Source organism: Trematomus bernacchii, unplaced genomic scaffold (assembly GCF_902827165.1).
Source record: "Trematomus bernacchii unplaced genomic scaffold, fTreBer1.1, whole genome shotgun sequence".
Lineage (NCBI taxonomy): Eukaryota > Metazoa > Chordata > Actinopteri > Perciformes > Nototheniidae > Trematomus > Trematomus bernacchii.
The window spans coordinates 3212277-3227979 of NW_022987966.1; the positions used below are offsets into that span (position 1 = coordinate 3212277).

The following is a 15703-nucleotide window of genomic DNA, read 5'->3' on the forward strand; positions in this document are numbered from 1 at the left end:
TTAAAACAGCTGGTCACTTGAATTGTTAACGTTACTCGATAAACACAACTAAATTCAAACATAAGGAAGCTGTCATTACGCTTAGCATAACAAAGAGGTAACTATCCAAGTAAACAAGAACATGTTTATGTTTGATCTAATACATAATTCAACAGAAATAACTTAGACAACACGGTTTACATTATACCATTTAATGCAGCATGTTTCAATGACATTCCAGCAGTAATATTACAGCACTGAACATGCACCACGTCATGTTGATCTGAGGATAGAAAATCGGATATGAAATCAAGTCAAAATAAGGCAGCATTCCTCCATAACCTTTTTAACTTGGGGGGTTACAGGCAGGTTCAAACAAAAAGAAAATAAGAAAAGAAAAAAGGAACTTCAAGAAAAAAGCTTGAAGTGATTTGGTTCAGCCCTACCATTGACCCAGTTTACATGTTGCACAACAAACACATAGGAAAGGGATAGGAGTATCATGCGCTTTTGAAACCAGTTTGGGTACTGACCCTTTTTTTCATTAGGTAGTTGAACATGGGTTTTTACAAAACCCTATTGCCCATTAAACAAAGCAAACAAACTCAAACACAAGTAGATCTGCAAAAACTTTGACTAAAATTACAATATCATATTTAATACTTAATATATTTTAGGTTCTAGCAGGAACTCTAATCATAAAATAACTTTAATACAACTTGACATTTAATGCCAGTAGCCTACTTAGATGTTCAACATATATGTATAGAACAAACACATTTACAAGATAAAACCAAATACAGCTGTTGGTGGTGAAATAAGGCAGCTGGTCATATCAGAGAATCTGTTGGCAGCAGAGAAGAGCAATAAACACACTTCCTCTTGAATGCCGACACAGTGCAGTAAATATTTGTTTTCTTTTGAACTGAATGAGTCTAAGGGAAAACATGAAGGTACACTTTGTTAGCTCAATAAATATATTTTAAAAGTTATATAATGCTTTGCACAGATGTGGCTGCATGTGACTCCGATTCAGGAACATATTAGGGAGACACCAAGATGAAATCACTCGTCAGTCTCCCATCGTAATGGACCTGATTACAAAATCACTGCAGCAGCCTTGTTATTTTACCCATAAAGACTGACTTGTAACTTATACTCAGCATATTAGCATTTCACAAACAATCTGCTTCAGTTTGAGAGGAAAACATATCAGATGATACCTGTTGAAATTCTTTAAAAAGGTCACCTATTACGCAAAAGTATAATAGGGGACCTTTAAAAACCAAATAAATGTAACTCCATCTGCCTCCCCAGCCTCCTCTTGTGTTATCATGTAGTTGTATGTACATCAGAAAGTCTATCATATGTGTTCGTGTTCATTAAATGTACCTGAATAGTCAGTGTCACGCTGCTCATTTTTGTTCCATAGCATTACAAAAGCAGTATTACACCGCCAAAATGCATTTTGCTGCAATTATTGGCAAAAAGCTCGCTGTGAGTGTCCTGACTGCATTCTCTGTTAGGATTAAAACATCTCTGACAAAGTGATAAAACAAAGTCTCTTTGAGATGCTTGGTAAACTGTTGAATGCAGTCAGCTCTTTACAGTTATGAAGATGTAGCCCGTTTCACCTCCTGGTGGAGCTTTTTCCTGAGGATGGAGGTATAGTGTCCTTCTCCAGCATCCGTAGAGTCTGCCGGACACCCTTCTCCACCCTGCGGAAGTGCAGCCTCTTCCAGAAGCTCTGCTGCTGCTGACGGCCCCACTCCAGGTCCCTGAGGAACACCTGCAGGGGGAGGGGCGGAGTTACTGTCATGCATCACAATGGACTTCATGGAGGAATGTATTTGTATGCTTACCCTCTCAAACTTTCTTCCTTAGTAGTTAATGATTAAGGAAATACTTTCTTAATGCTATAAAGACGCCCCCACTTATGTTTTCTCCTCCAAATTGAAGGCCAGCCAACTGACACCCCAATGCCTCCAAATCCCAGACTCTGGTAGTCTGCCCGAAAGGAGGACGGGCATTGAAGCAAATATTCATGCCCAGACAGCACTACTACATTCTTCTATTGACTGACGACGTCTTCAAATCAGCGGTTCATTTTTTTAAAGGTAAAGGTAAAACAACTTCCCAGTACAAACACAATAGCCCTTATTTAAATCATGAGGTCCCAAATGTTGTGAAATGCGCTTAATGCCGCCAAATAATAATCTTTTTTTTTTCATTTTTTTTTTTCTAAAGGCTTAAGACCCAAACATGGACATAACAATAATTTATAGGAGATGACAATCCCATCTCAGACAAAAAACAGAAGAAATAAAGATACAGTCAGTAGGATCACTTCAACATTTCACTAACAAAAATAGGTTGTCAACCAGATACCACCTCAAACACAACATGGCAAGCATATTTATTGTTCCTTTAATCCCACTCTTCGTTAGAGCTCATTATTTCCCATGTCATGGCGTGTTGAGCCGCCCTTTGATTTTTTGTGGCAATAATGTTTTCCAAAATAAATTGTATTTTTTAATCTTTTAAGATTACTCCTTGATTGACTTTTAAAAATATGTATTTTAGCCAGAAGAATAGTTGTATTTATTAACTGCGTGCGGTCTTCATCTAAAAGCCCAAATTAAATATTAAAGGGTGTAAATGTAAATTCAATATTTGCCGCCAAATAATTTGCAAACATTATGATTTGTGTGGAAACATTTTCATTATTAAGATTCTTTTTTTATGTTAACCTCTTTTCCTTTCTCTTTCTCAATCCTCCTTAGCAACGGTCATTACAGTCCTTGACAGTGGTCTGTTCCACTGGATTAACAACATGTCACATGTTCTGAATTGACCAATCAGAACTTTATTTAGACTCCGTATTGTTTATGGTTGAATGTGGGCCGCAAACATTGTTTGGATTCTTAAGTGGGCCCTGAGTTGAAAAAGGTTGGGAACCGCTGCTCTATGGGTTAAGATACTCAGCGTCTATTCTCCATGATGAACATGAACATTCGGGGTTTCACCATAAGAGGGCGCTTTTTCACAAAAACACATTCACCAGCTAAAATAAGATAAGATAACGTTTCGTGGCAGCAGCATTATAATACATTGTATTGCACATAATTAGAAATAAAAGAGAGTAGAAAATAAACAATTATACAATATAAACATCTCAAAATAGAAGATAGAAGATAAAAACAGAACTAAAAGAGTGAAAATATAAAAGTTGACCGTGAAGATACAAATCTGTAAACTATATGACAAATAAAACACTATTTAACACTGATGATCCTTTGTCTTGTTAAGCCGATGGTTCACATAGTATTTTTCCAAGACATACATCAGTTGCACGAAACGTCAATAATGTTTGTGGAATCAGTCGTCAATAGTTATTAATCACATATCAGTAACAGCAACATCTTTCATTTTCAGTGGTGAAATTCATTTGTATTCTTAACCTCTCATACTTTTTACCTTTTTAGTTAATGATTATGCAAATGTTTTCTAAATGCTATAGTCATAGTTTATGGATATTTAACTGAGATGAACTGTTGGGTTTTTCTTATCCCTGAGGTTTCTCTCCGACTTCATTACGTAGTTGTGTGTACCTTCAGCTGCTCCTTGACTCGTTGGCGGTCCCAGGAGGAGATGTTCTTCTGGATCACGCTTAGGATGGGGTGCCAGTCCTCGCAGAGGTCTGAGCCCTCGGTGACTGAAGCCAGGACCTTCACCCTCCGGCCGGTGTGGCTCTTGGGATCTCCTCGGACATACAGCGACTGCTTCCCCACGTCAGTGAGAGGGTTCAGGTACAAGCTGCACAACACACAACACACTACATCAACACAGAAACCTGAAGAGAATATAGTGACACTCTTCACTACACTGTGTTGCAGAGCTGCTCACTGCACAGTGTGGATGCTGGGGTGCTCCCTGCAGGCGTCCACCAGAGTCATGGCAGCCCTGTCTCCGATGTTGTTGTAGGCCACGTTGAGTTCCTGGAGGCCCTTGTGCTGCTGGAGCCTCTCAGCCAGCTCTTGGGCCCCCCGGTCCCCCAGCCCGGTGTGCATCAGGGACAGGTGCGTCAGGGACTGGTTCTCTGGGAAGGCCTCCAGCAGAGTGCTGGCTCCAGACTCCAGCAGAGTGTTGTCACACAGTCTGAAGAACACGTTAGAATAGTCAGACATTGATGGGCTATTCAATAATGCATATATTGCAAAAAGTTATAGTTTAAATCAAATAGTTTCATACAATCATACTAACTGGGGTTCATATTGATTAATACAAGTGGCCAGGGGGGGTGAGGGTGAGCACCAATTCCTTTCACTTCCTTTATTTATTATTTGTTTTTAAAATAAATGTTGCCTGCATGAAACTGACGAGGCAAAGTATCTAGATGCTTCCGTCAATTTACGGAACATTTTAGTCCGGTTGTCTTTCCCAAGGTCCTGATGTATTCCCCTTCACATCTGTTCTTACGTTTTTTCACCGAAGTTCAGTGTGTGGGAGAAGACAGGAACTGATTTCTTTGAATATTTGACCATGGCCTGTGACTGCCTTTAACATCAAGCACATTTTCTGAAAAAAGCCAAATGGACTAATGGACCCTTTCTTATGGGTAAACCATTTGAGATAATGATTATTTAGGAGGCTGTGCTGGTACAGAACAAATGGTCTCACTATATAATTGGTAGTAATAATACTAATACTACTAATAATAATAATTGGCATGGTAAAACGTGGTGTTTACTCATGACGTTGAAGGTGTGTTGGTTCACAATAACCACCTGCTTGCTGTTCATCCAGCAGCTAACTGCGTTTGATGAATTACTTTGTAATGTTTGGACCTGATCTGCAGTGCTGTTGATCAGGTCACTTTGAGTAACTCATTGAATTTTGTATATTCCAAACGAAAGACAACAGCACAGTAAAGAGAGGATTCCTTTGTACAGAACCCTTAAAGACATGAGTAAACGTGTTCTTACTGTAGAGATCTAATACAGCTCTCGGGGTCTAGAAGCAGATCCCTGAGGAGGATGCAGGACTCAGGACCCAGGCTGTTAAACTGCAAACTGAGGACAACAGAGACAGGCAGACACAACAATCACACACAGCATTCACATGCTAGACGAGCATGAGTCATTAGTAAAAATGCCTTTAGAACACATCTTATGACCCATTTATATCAATAAGGGTGGACTAAAAGCACAAGAACCTCTTTGGCTTAATGCCACATCATTAACCTGTTTGAACTGGTTTAACCATGTTTTACCACAGGGATGCCACACGTTGACTCTCTATTTGGTTACTGTAGAGAAGTAGACTAATTGATGAGTCAATCAAGAAAAAAAACTATTTAATAAAGAAAGAATATATATTTAGAAAAAAAGCAATTTTTTATGCAAAAAATTCAGAAAATAATGTTCTTACTTTCTTTCCTTATTTTCTGACATTTTAGAGACCAAACTATGAATCAACAAAACAAAACAGCTATTAATCAAATCAAGCCGATAAGATGCTAACCAATAAACAAAGATACATGTTAGTAGACAAGATGCCAAAGATATGTGAGAGTTCAGAGACTTACACTCATTTTCCTCTGATTGAAAACATCACTCAGACATACCTCTTTGATTTACAATCAACTACAAATAAAACAAAACACACTGTAACTGATTAGGACAGATAAAGTAGTTCTACTGAATTCTGATCAGTCTGATGTATTAACATTGCTATGGTTTAACAAACACTGGTCAATTCTTAGTAATATTACATGTACAGTACAACCTTTAGCAAGATGCAAACAAACCAAGGGCCCCTCTGTTATTCACTGCAAACCACAAAGAAGAGTGTTCCTCACTTGAGTTTGAATGTGTGTCTGAAGGCAGGCCACAGCATCGGAAGCATGTGCTGAGTCAGCAGGCAGGAGGACAGGTCCAGCTCTTCAAGGCGATAACTGCAGGAAGACACCACAACATGTTTTGTAAAATGACAATACTAAACATACTAATGATATGCATTTCATATGCAGTAGATATAAACTAACAAACTATACTATAGCTATAATGTCTTCAGAAACTTTTTTAAACTGAAATCTTTGCGCTGAACATCGCTGCCTATGGAAAATACTTCAATACTTGTGTAATCTAGCCACAGCAAAAAAATACAACGGAGAACAGAGCTTTATTTCTGTATCATAACATATGATTTTACTAGGGCTATCAATGTTAGCGCCAATATGATAGCTGCACTGAAAATACCAGAAAATAAACTCTGTGTATCGCACAGAGGGTAACCACAGCGGCTCTCTGTGACAGTGGGTTCGTTGATGCTTTAGCTAAGTGACAGAAAAGGATCCGTCTTCATGCCAATAATTCAGAAATCACGTTATGATAAAGTAAGGAATCTTCAGATTTCTCTTTCTCTGATTGCATTTCATGGGTCATTTTTTAGATCAATTGACACCACTAGTTGTTTTTACAGTAATGCCGTGAGAGAACTTAAGCAAACCGTAAGACTCTACTATCTTCTGGTTTAAACATTTCAGTAAGATGAAGTTCTCCCAAAATTAAATTGCTCTTTTGTTGTAGTTTCTTGATTGTTTATTTATTTATTTAATTGTTGGGTGCGAATACGATTTCCCAGCAGTAGGTATGGCCAAGGCTGTAATTTCACGAAGCCCAATAGTTGTAGCAGCAACTCCAAGTATACTCTTTTGGATCCACTTGGTATTAAACAAGTAGAAATAATAATATCTTACAAAGCCAGGAAAAAAATAAAGTACTAAACCCTAAACACTGAACAGGTTTCAAAGGAAGCGCTTTACCTGGCAGGAGTGCACGACAGCACAGAGCTCAGGACAAAGCACTTGAGTGAGGTCATACGGACGTTGGTGAGGCGGATGCTTCTGATCGAGGCCAAAACCTCTGCGGTCAGTCTGGGGTTCTGGAACTCATAGAGGAGGAGCAGCAGATCCATCAGCTCTTCTGGGGGCTGAGGCTGGCTCAGCTCTAGTATTAAATAAGAGAAAACGTTTGAGCGGAGGGGATCTTTCAGGGGAATTATGATGTGTCAAGTTAACCTTAATAGACTTACAGTACTTAACAAACAATCGCTCAAGTCAAAAGACAAAGCACACTGTGTAACAAGACTGAAAAGAACATATCTGTTACCTTTGACAAGGTACTTCCTGAGGGCATGAGTGATCTGGGCCACAGTGGTGCTCTGAATGCTGCAGCCGAGTTGCTGGAGAAGGACACGGTTACCGTAATGCAACAGCCCCCCCATGAAGATAGGGTAGAGCTCAAAAGGCTGGGCCTCACTGATCTGCTGGGGCTCTGGGCCATGGACTCCCAGGAGGCTTTGCTCCACCTGATCCAGTACGTCCTCGTTGTAGCGATCCTCGGTGCGGAACATCTCGGCAGTCATGGTTCTGGCGATGCGGCCTTGGTTTTTAATGCTGATCTTCTCGTAGAGCTTTGGAAAAAGCTTAAGGAGGTTGAAAACAGCGAATATCCGGAGGGGAATGAACTTAGAGAGGATGTTAAAGATGGCACTGACGTCCTCACTGGCTTGACCAATGGCCACAGACACCTGCTTGGTCATCTTCTCCAGAGCAGATTTGTTCTCTCCTAGAACGACGTAGAGAGCTGCCAGGTACTCCTGCATGGCCGGGACAGCAAAAACATACCGCCTCTGATCAACCTTACTGGGGTCTTCTGGTAAATGCTTGAAGCTTTCTACACAGGGAGCCAAGAAGAAGTCGAGCACATCAGTCCGGAACATGGCCAGCTGACGGAGCTCCTCATCCGTCTTGGTCTTCCCTCCTATCCACTGCTCCAGTTCCTCTTCTGAGAATGACGTGCGTTTGTTCGTCACGCCGTCAAACGCAAGTTTCCCGACTGTACGGACTACATACAACATCAGAGAATTGTGCTGCCCCTGATTGGCCACATTTGTCCCTGTCCCTGTGCCAAGCACCTCCCCTCCAAAGTTGAGTCTGAGGAAACTGGTGTAGATGCCGGTCAGTGTGCGGATGGGTGCCTTGGCGTCTGTGAAATGGAGGAAGTGTAAGGTGGCACATGTGAGCCAGCAGTAGGACGGGAGGAAGCAGGCTGCAGCCAGCTGGCTCTCTCTCTGAAGGTTGAGGTAGAGTAGCTCTACCAGACCATGGGCCTCATTGTTATGTGTAGTTTCTCCAGTCTGCTGCATCAGGCGGCTGGTGAAGTAAGCTCGCTGGCGGTCCGGATCATTAAAGCCACAAATCTGGGCATAGCGAGTCACATACTTCTGAGGGATACGGTCCAGAGCAGACAGTCTGGTGGTAACCAAGACGCTGGCCTGGGAACATACAACAGCCAACTTATAAAACCAACAACAACACATATTGAAATGAATACACTTAAGAAGTAAACACAGATTTAAAGAGTACCTAGTATACTTTTGCAAACTGTTTGGCTTGTTCGGCCTTGGGTATTTTCATTGATTGAGCTTGGTACAAGAACACAGCATTTCTCTGTAGATAAAATGCCATATCAAAATCTAACACCAGCGAAATTGATAAAAAAAAATTCAGTTCAGTGCTGTCCTAAATAATATATTTATATTAATTGCTGGAGCTCACATATTTCACAGCTCCAGCTCTTTAATTTAAAACAGAATAAATACAGTATGAATATGACCAAGTAACACATAAAAGTACAGACAATCTTTATTTAGCCCTTATTTAAGCCTTCCAACTGCTTTAAAGGAAATGATCCTGCCCTTTACTCAAGGCTTTTATTGTGAAACTTCTGCAGGAAGTGCTGATTACAGAGAAACAGAACAGATGAATGAATAACATTACAGTGATTGTCCCTCACCTCAGGCAGGAGGTACTTCCTCAGCAGGTTGACCACCACTACACCTGGAGGCAGCACCTCATTGGGGTCACTGCAAAGCTCCGTGGCTCCAATCCGGAAGTCCAGTTTCATCTTCTCCATCCCATTGAAGAGGAAGAGTACATCCCTGGCCTGGTTTCCCTCCCCGCTCAGCAGGGGGTGTTTTTTTAGGTGGAGGTACTTCCTGCCCACAAGGTCCCTCAAGGAGACCGCCCTGTGATGGAGGGGATAATTCACTTTGTGCAATTTATAACTAACATATCCATCGACGTAAACTAAATCTGGGCCACCGTGTCCATTTTCATATTCTAGATGAAATTCTAAACAAAATAGCTTTGAAATCTAATCTTACAACCAGCTACAGCAAACTCATGTCAACATTATTTTTAGTTATTTTGTCAATATGCATTTTTATTTCCCATCTATGTTTTCTGAAGTGCTCCCGTAGGCATGTCTTCATTATTATATATATCTGTCTTACTTTGACAGTTGGCCCAGGTCCTCACAAGAGAAAGGAACCAGCAGCTTGAAGTGAGTCAGGGTGGTACCAGCGCACCAATCCAGCACCAGCTTTCGCACCACGGTACTTTTCCCGGTTCCCACGGCCCCGTACAGCAGCACGTTGAGGCCCCGGCCCTCACTCCAGGCATCGGTGGTTTCAAACAGCTGCTCTACGGTCACATGGCCGCTGGAGGGGGTCTGGGTTTGGAGAGGGGAAGTGAGCAGTCCTGCCTTCTCCTCTGCATTTCTTTCCAGGATCAGCGGGTCCACATGCATGGTCTCCGGGCTGAAGTAGCCTCCAAACTGTTTCTCCTCCTGAGGAAGGTGGCTGAACCACAGGAAGAGCTTCTTCTTGTGGATCTCTATGGCTTCTTCTGTAAGAGAGTAAAAAGTGAGCTTCACACTTTGAGTTAAAGTTTTCCCAACTTCCCTTTGACATAAGGGTAATATTTTCAGATTTCACAAAATACCCCGAGAGCTGCTTTTGACATGTACATTTTTTCTAAAAGAGGTGAAATAGTGTAATGATGTTATTTGTAGTTCTGTTTAGGATTCATTACATAATCTTGCATAAATGTTTCAGTGTTCTCGCAACTTTTCCTTTGCATCAAGTCTTTTTGGAGCTGTGCAAGCAATCAACTGCGTGTAAGGACTTAACACTCAGTGAACACCTGTTCAAATGTAAAAAGCCCACTTTATAATGGATGACAATCAACCAATCTGTACTTCAAAACCTGTGCATGTTAGCAGACACTAGAAAAACACTTGTAAACTAGGATAATGTTTTAAAAGATCTATGGGTAAACATAAGCAACTATTATAAAAGGCTATTGGAATAACTTAAAACACAGACTTGACTTACCACTGGTTCAACCGACGCTACTACAAGGTGAGGTGAAGCTATGCGGCCTTGAGCTAGCATTATGCAATGCCTATTGCATTTACGCTTCTAAGTGGTGATAATATGTGGAGTCTATCCTGCTGAACAAATGTGCAAGTATCATAAATTAGATTTTGCCACAGAGCTTATTTTCAGACATTTTCCAAAATCCAATAGAGAAATCATATTGATTTTTGTCGAGGGAGCACTTCGAGCGATAGAATTACTAACAAAGCACTTATATACTAACAAAGAACTGGCTTATCTAAAGCCTGTTGAGTAGCACTTGAAATGTTTTGGCTCTATGAAACCTGATGTACTTATATGATTCTGTTTTCTTCAAGTTTGTATCTTCTTGGTCGAATGCACTTATTGTAAGTCGCTTTGGATAAAAGCGTCAGCTAAATGAAATGTAATGTAATGTGATGCTAACTTTTGGGTGGGCCTACAAAAATATGTCATCACTGCGCCACTCCATTAAGACTACAGATAATGTAGCTACAACTACAACTGTACCCAGAGGAGTATTGGTCATGAAAGCTGAAGTTCTTTTTACACTGTGGTCTCGGCACTATTTTAATGTGGGGCAACGAGCAATGAGAACAGCGTTTGGACCATTGGCATGTTCCTGACCTAGAAACCAGCTGTCTGTGTGGTATTTTGGGTCCCATCTCGCTGCTACACAATAACCACACACACCTGTACACATATCACCAAGGTCAGCTATAACTCTGCTGTTGATAATGGAAACATTTGGTCATGCGAGTTGATTAACTGAACTAAACTTGTATTTTTTAGGTATATAACATTATTCATAACAGTGTGTCAGTCAGGAAACCTTTCAGGTGTGTAGTTTAGAAGAAAGTGAAGCCTAAGTTTGAAGATGGCAGCTTGAATAATGTTGGCAGGGAGGGAGGGTCTAACGAGAGAAGGATCATGGGAAAGATCCTGAGTGTTTGGAGCCTGAGCCCTGACTGGAACTGAAACCATCTCTGCTTCTGCTGCATAGATTATGAACATTAATAATATTGTATCTGTCTCTGCTTCACTACTCTATGGAAATGGAGTACTAAAGTGCTGTAGTGCCCCTTTAAGAGCAACCTGCTGCTGCTGCTAATAATAATACTTACATAACCACTACATTCACACAACATATTCAGCGTTAGCACTGTCCTGAAACCTTCCACTGAATGCTAAACTCCAATCATGAAGTTGTTCAGAAACAAAATCTGTTAAAAATCAACATCCTGTATTTACACTATGAATAAACCTTGTTTGTTTTTTACTGTTTTAGTTTTATGTCAGAAAGCAATGTTTTTTTTGTTGATTTGTCAAAAATAAATAAATAAATCACCTAATCCTTCAAAAATGGCAAATCTTTAAAAAACACAACATTTTATTTCTTTGCATAATGTCATTTTTGAAAAATCCAACAGTTTTCAAAGATAATTTAATTGTTAGAAATAACTTTTTTTAGATGACAACATTTTTGAGAAATCACCTACTTTCTGTAAGATCATCCTTTTTTGTGAATTAACCCAATTTTCAAAATTATTACATTTTTGAACAAAGAAAAATGATTTAAATGTTAAAGAATCATCAATCTGTTGAAAAAAATCACCAACTTTTAGAAAATAATCTGTCATTATAGAAATCTGTCATTTAAAAAAAATCACCTTGTTCCTGAAAAAAGGCTTAATTCTGTCAAAATCAACAACATGGTTCAATTTGACTTTTTTGTCAATAAGCAAAGAGGCTTCAAACCGAGTTGAGCACCTGGTCCTGAAGGGGGGGAGCAGAAGCTCCTGCAGTGAATTCCAGTGGCGGAGTAGAGAGAATACTCCGCCCTCCTCTTCCACCTCCATGCTCCCAGCAGCTGACTCAGCTGTCTGCGAATCACAGCACATCACACAGGTTGGTTCAGTTAGCATTGTTTACAATCTTTAAGATTCAAATCTACAGACACAAGCTGTAAAGGTCATTTTAATCTCACAGTCAACAGGTTGCAGCAGGCAGACACACATTCCCCCAAGGCACTGCCATTTTAAACAGGCACGCACATTACACCCTGTAATTCTACTAAGGCTCACCCTTGCTTTCACACACACACGAACATGTTAATTGCATGGTAAGAACAAGTATTAAAGGAATTTCTTTGTCTAGAATGCTAGGTCTCATTAAAAAATAAGTATTAAGTAATAATCTCCAAGATTGGCAATTGAAATACCATTCTGCTCAATCACCATATCACCACAAGAAGTAACACGACTGTTATTGCCCTATGGACTGTTTAAAGTCCTTGCACTTGCAGTACTATGAACTGTATGTCTTTTGCAACTTTCCTAGGAAAGGTAACACCGTTCAGATTTCTGGGAAGTGTGATCATATGTCACACTTACAAAGTTGTAACATAAATGTAACATAGCCTAAACTTTTTTATTTTTTTAATGTCAATTAGAGCCCAACCATTGACAGCCAGGGTTGATGTGGATAAGCGGGGATTGATGCGTTCTAACTTGTACAACAGGTTTAGATGAGTTTTTTTGGCATGTGTAATGGCACAAATCCACAATCTCTTTCACTCTGGGTTTTCTTTCTTGAGGCAGGATTTTGTAGAAACAAAGCCAGGCTTGTCTCCTCTTTGGTTTGTGCATACTATCTGCATAAATAAATATCTCTATAAATAAATATCTGGCATTTTGGCTAACAGCTTAGATGTGGTTAGCAGGCAGTGGAAAGCAGCTTTGGTTTGCCTTCTAGATGGGCGTAGGTGGTGCAGTGATGACATATTTTTGTAGGCTCACCAGGAAGTAAGCATCGCAAGGCCCCCCCCCCCCCCCCCCCCCCCCCTTGACAAGAAGCAATGGGATATTTCTATTGAATTTCTGAATATTGAGAGAAACACCACTTTCATGATTTTTGATGCGTAAATGCAGTTGCCAACAGTAAGAAGCTAACATTAGGCTATAAACAAACTTTAGCATGACTGTGCATCTCCAATGCTAAGCTGAAGGTGGACTTGTTTGCACTTGTTTTTGTGACACATAGGGACATGTGCTAAGGACATTCAGAAGTGGGGTATTTACTGACATCTGTTATATCTGAGAACAAACATGAACATTTTGTACGCTTGTGTTAACCACAGATCTCATTTCATGCATCTAACCAAAAACACATTCAGAAAACCATTGACTTCCAACTGATAGAGCCATACTCATTCCTGCACCCCTCTAAAGGGATGTGACCTCACAACTATGAAAAACAGTTGGTCACTTACCTCTGCACTGAGCTCATCCTTCTGTTCTGCTGCCTCTTTGAGTCAAGGAGCACTCTGTGAAAAACAGGGAACACACAAATGTAGACATTTGTCATTTTCAATCAGGTAATCTTGAGTTTTTGGAATCATTTTTTAAACAGTGCTTTGTCTGTTGACAGAACGAGCCGTAGCTTGTCTTCACCTCTTATAATTGAAAATGTAGAAAGCTAGATCCTTCACATCCACATGACTTAATCTCTCAGAAACACCATCTAAAAAGGGAAATGCTTCAATTTTCTCTTAAATTATGTTTGTTTGTCATAGCAACAAAGTCATTGCCCAGCAGCAGCAGCGTGGCACCTGCCACAAGAAGCTAAACTGCCAGCGGCCACTATTTGAGCTAGCTCTGTCTCAATTATTGGGCAATCTGCTGCTCCAAACCTTATGTTAATTACTATTTAGAGTAAATAAGCACATCTGTTCTGTATGTTATATATTTGTTTGTTTAGAAATCATCCGTTACATTGACAATGGAGTGAAATAAGTTAAAATCATGTTCAGACATAAATATCCCTTGAGGGTTAATGCGCTGATCTACCAATCAGAGTGTCCTTGGGCAAGATACCTGTCCAAAAATGGCTCCCACATGTTTACAGTATTGAAAAGCGTATTTGGGTCGCTTTGGAGTCAAACTCATAACATGAAGACAATAATGTGATATAAGTTTTAGACATCCATAGACACATCAAATAATACTGTAACTTTTTTTAAATCAATGTGTGCACCATATAACAAAAACAATTTTTTATTTTTTTATTTCATCATATTTGATGCGTCGGCATTCATGGCAATTTATTGACCAAAACAATGTCTCAAAAACAAATATTGATGATCTTTACATTTACAAAATTTGAAACATTTCAACTGATTTGGTTCTTTCTTAATTTTTTCAAATAGGAACCTTTTAACAACGTCCTTATTTCGCAAAACAAGGGGAAATGCTGTTTGATTGCTTTTTGATAATATTTGGACTGTATACATTTTGTCCAAGGACAAATAAATTCAACTCAACAAGTGCATGTTTTAGCGTTTTGGACACGGTTTATTTGAAATGTCATTGGTGGGACAGAACATGTCCACCAATTCTGGAATGACCCCTCAATTTCCAGACATTTCAATCTTTAGTTAGTTTAATTAAATAATCTAAACAGTGTATTTGGCATTGTGGAAGCATAATGTAGACTGCATCATGAAACTGGAGCATGAAACCGCCATACCAGCAGCCGTCTGAACACTGTATTAGGCTGAGAACATTGGGTGACAGTGACATAACGTTCAAACTGACAGGCGAGGAAGTGGAAAACTAAAGGACGTGACATTTCACATTATGGCACAAGTTCCCTGGACACTGGTGTTGAGCCAAGTCTAATAAAACATTAAAATAGAGGAAGGGAACTTTAGGTTACTGACTTAACGTTACTTAAACACCTGGCAATAGTATTTTAAGATAAAGTTCAATACAGTTCATATATTCATTGCGTAGAAGCAATACCAGGAAGCACGAGTCAGTGTATCTAAATGTTGCTGGGGTCAAAGCTTAAGTGACTTTAACGTTATCATGTATGCTAGCGTATTATAAACATGTCTCTATTCCTTCACATGCTAAACTAATAAAGTTATGAATGCAAACCAAATGTGAAGTAAAATGTCACGGAAAATGAAACGATAGTAGCATACAGTACCAACGCCTTATAGTCCTGCGTCCTTGTCTCCCATCGGTGGCTGTGTACGCGGACATTCAGGTTATCTTATCTGCCTTCATTCATCCCTATTCATCCCTATTCATTATTCCTCATCGCTATCACTCTGTTTACTGACTGACTACTGTAACGCGACAACCCACAGGTACACTTTAATATGTTCAGTGCTGTGTTCCGCTACAGGGGAAGTCCGGTAGGATTTTCAGAATAAAATACACTTCTGCCTATCAACAGTAGAACAATTAGAGGCCAACTGAAAAACTGTTTTGAACTTATTCATGAGTGGTCAAATGCAATAATTCATGTTCACAATGTTGACCGAGTAGTGTGTTGACCTGCAAGATGGTTTTATAAAAACTGTGGTTTTTTTTAACCAACAGTTAAGGTTGAGCCTGCAAGCCTGTGTGTACAGTAAATACATACAATCTATGGTTAAAACTAAATGTTA

At 39.8% G+C, this 15703-nt stretch overlaps 1 protein-coding gene across 6 annotated transcripts; it reads right to left on the reverse strand.

Annotated features, from left to right (window-relative positions):
- Window positions 1-175: 175 nt before the first annotated feature.
- Window positions 176-15427, reverse strand: nlrx1 (NLR family member X1). 6 transcript variants are annotated; one of them, XM_034115856.1, is made up of 12 exons: window positions 15238-15427; window positions 13517-13570; window positions 12016-12128; window positions 9340-9730; window positions 8841-9072; window positions 7152-8319; window positions 6806-6989; window positions 5840-5935; window positions 4965-5051; window positions 3886-4137; window positions 3591-3795; window positions 176-1768 (listed from the first exon to the last, which is right to left on the reverse strand). In XM_034115856.1, the coding sequence occupies exons 2-12, from the start codon at window positions 13531-13533 to the stop codon at window positions 1610-1612; spliced, it is 2904 nt and encodes a 967-aa protein (XP_033971747.1). In that variant the 5' UTR covers window positions 13534-13570; window positions 15238-15427; the 3' UTR covers window positions 176-1609. The 6 variants fall into 6 exon arrangements, with proteins under 6 accessions (XP_033971747.1, XP_033971745.1, XP_033971744.1 ...); XM_034115854.1 differs by having other exon boundaries at window positions 9340-9733; XM_034115853.1 differs by having other exon boundaries at window positions 12004-12128.
- Window positions 15428-15703: the final 276 nt, after the last annotated feature.

Coding starts and splice junctions, on each gene's coding strand:
- nlrx1 (XM_034115851.1), bottom strand. Junction 5,936..6,805: donor CTGTCGTGCACTCCTGCCAG/GTAAAGCGCTTC, acceptor GTCTTCCTGCAG/TTATCGCCTTGAAGAGCTGG. Junction 4,138..4,964: donor AGCTGTATTAGATCTCTACA/GTAAGAACACGT, acceptor CGTGTTCTTCAG/ACTGTGTGACAACACTCTGC.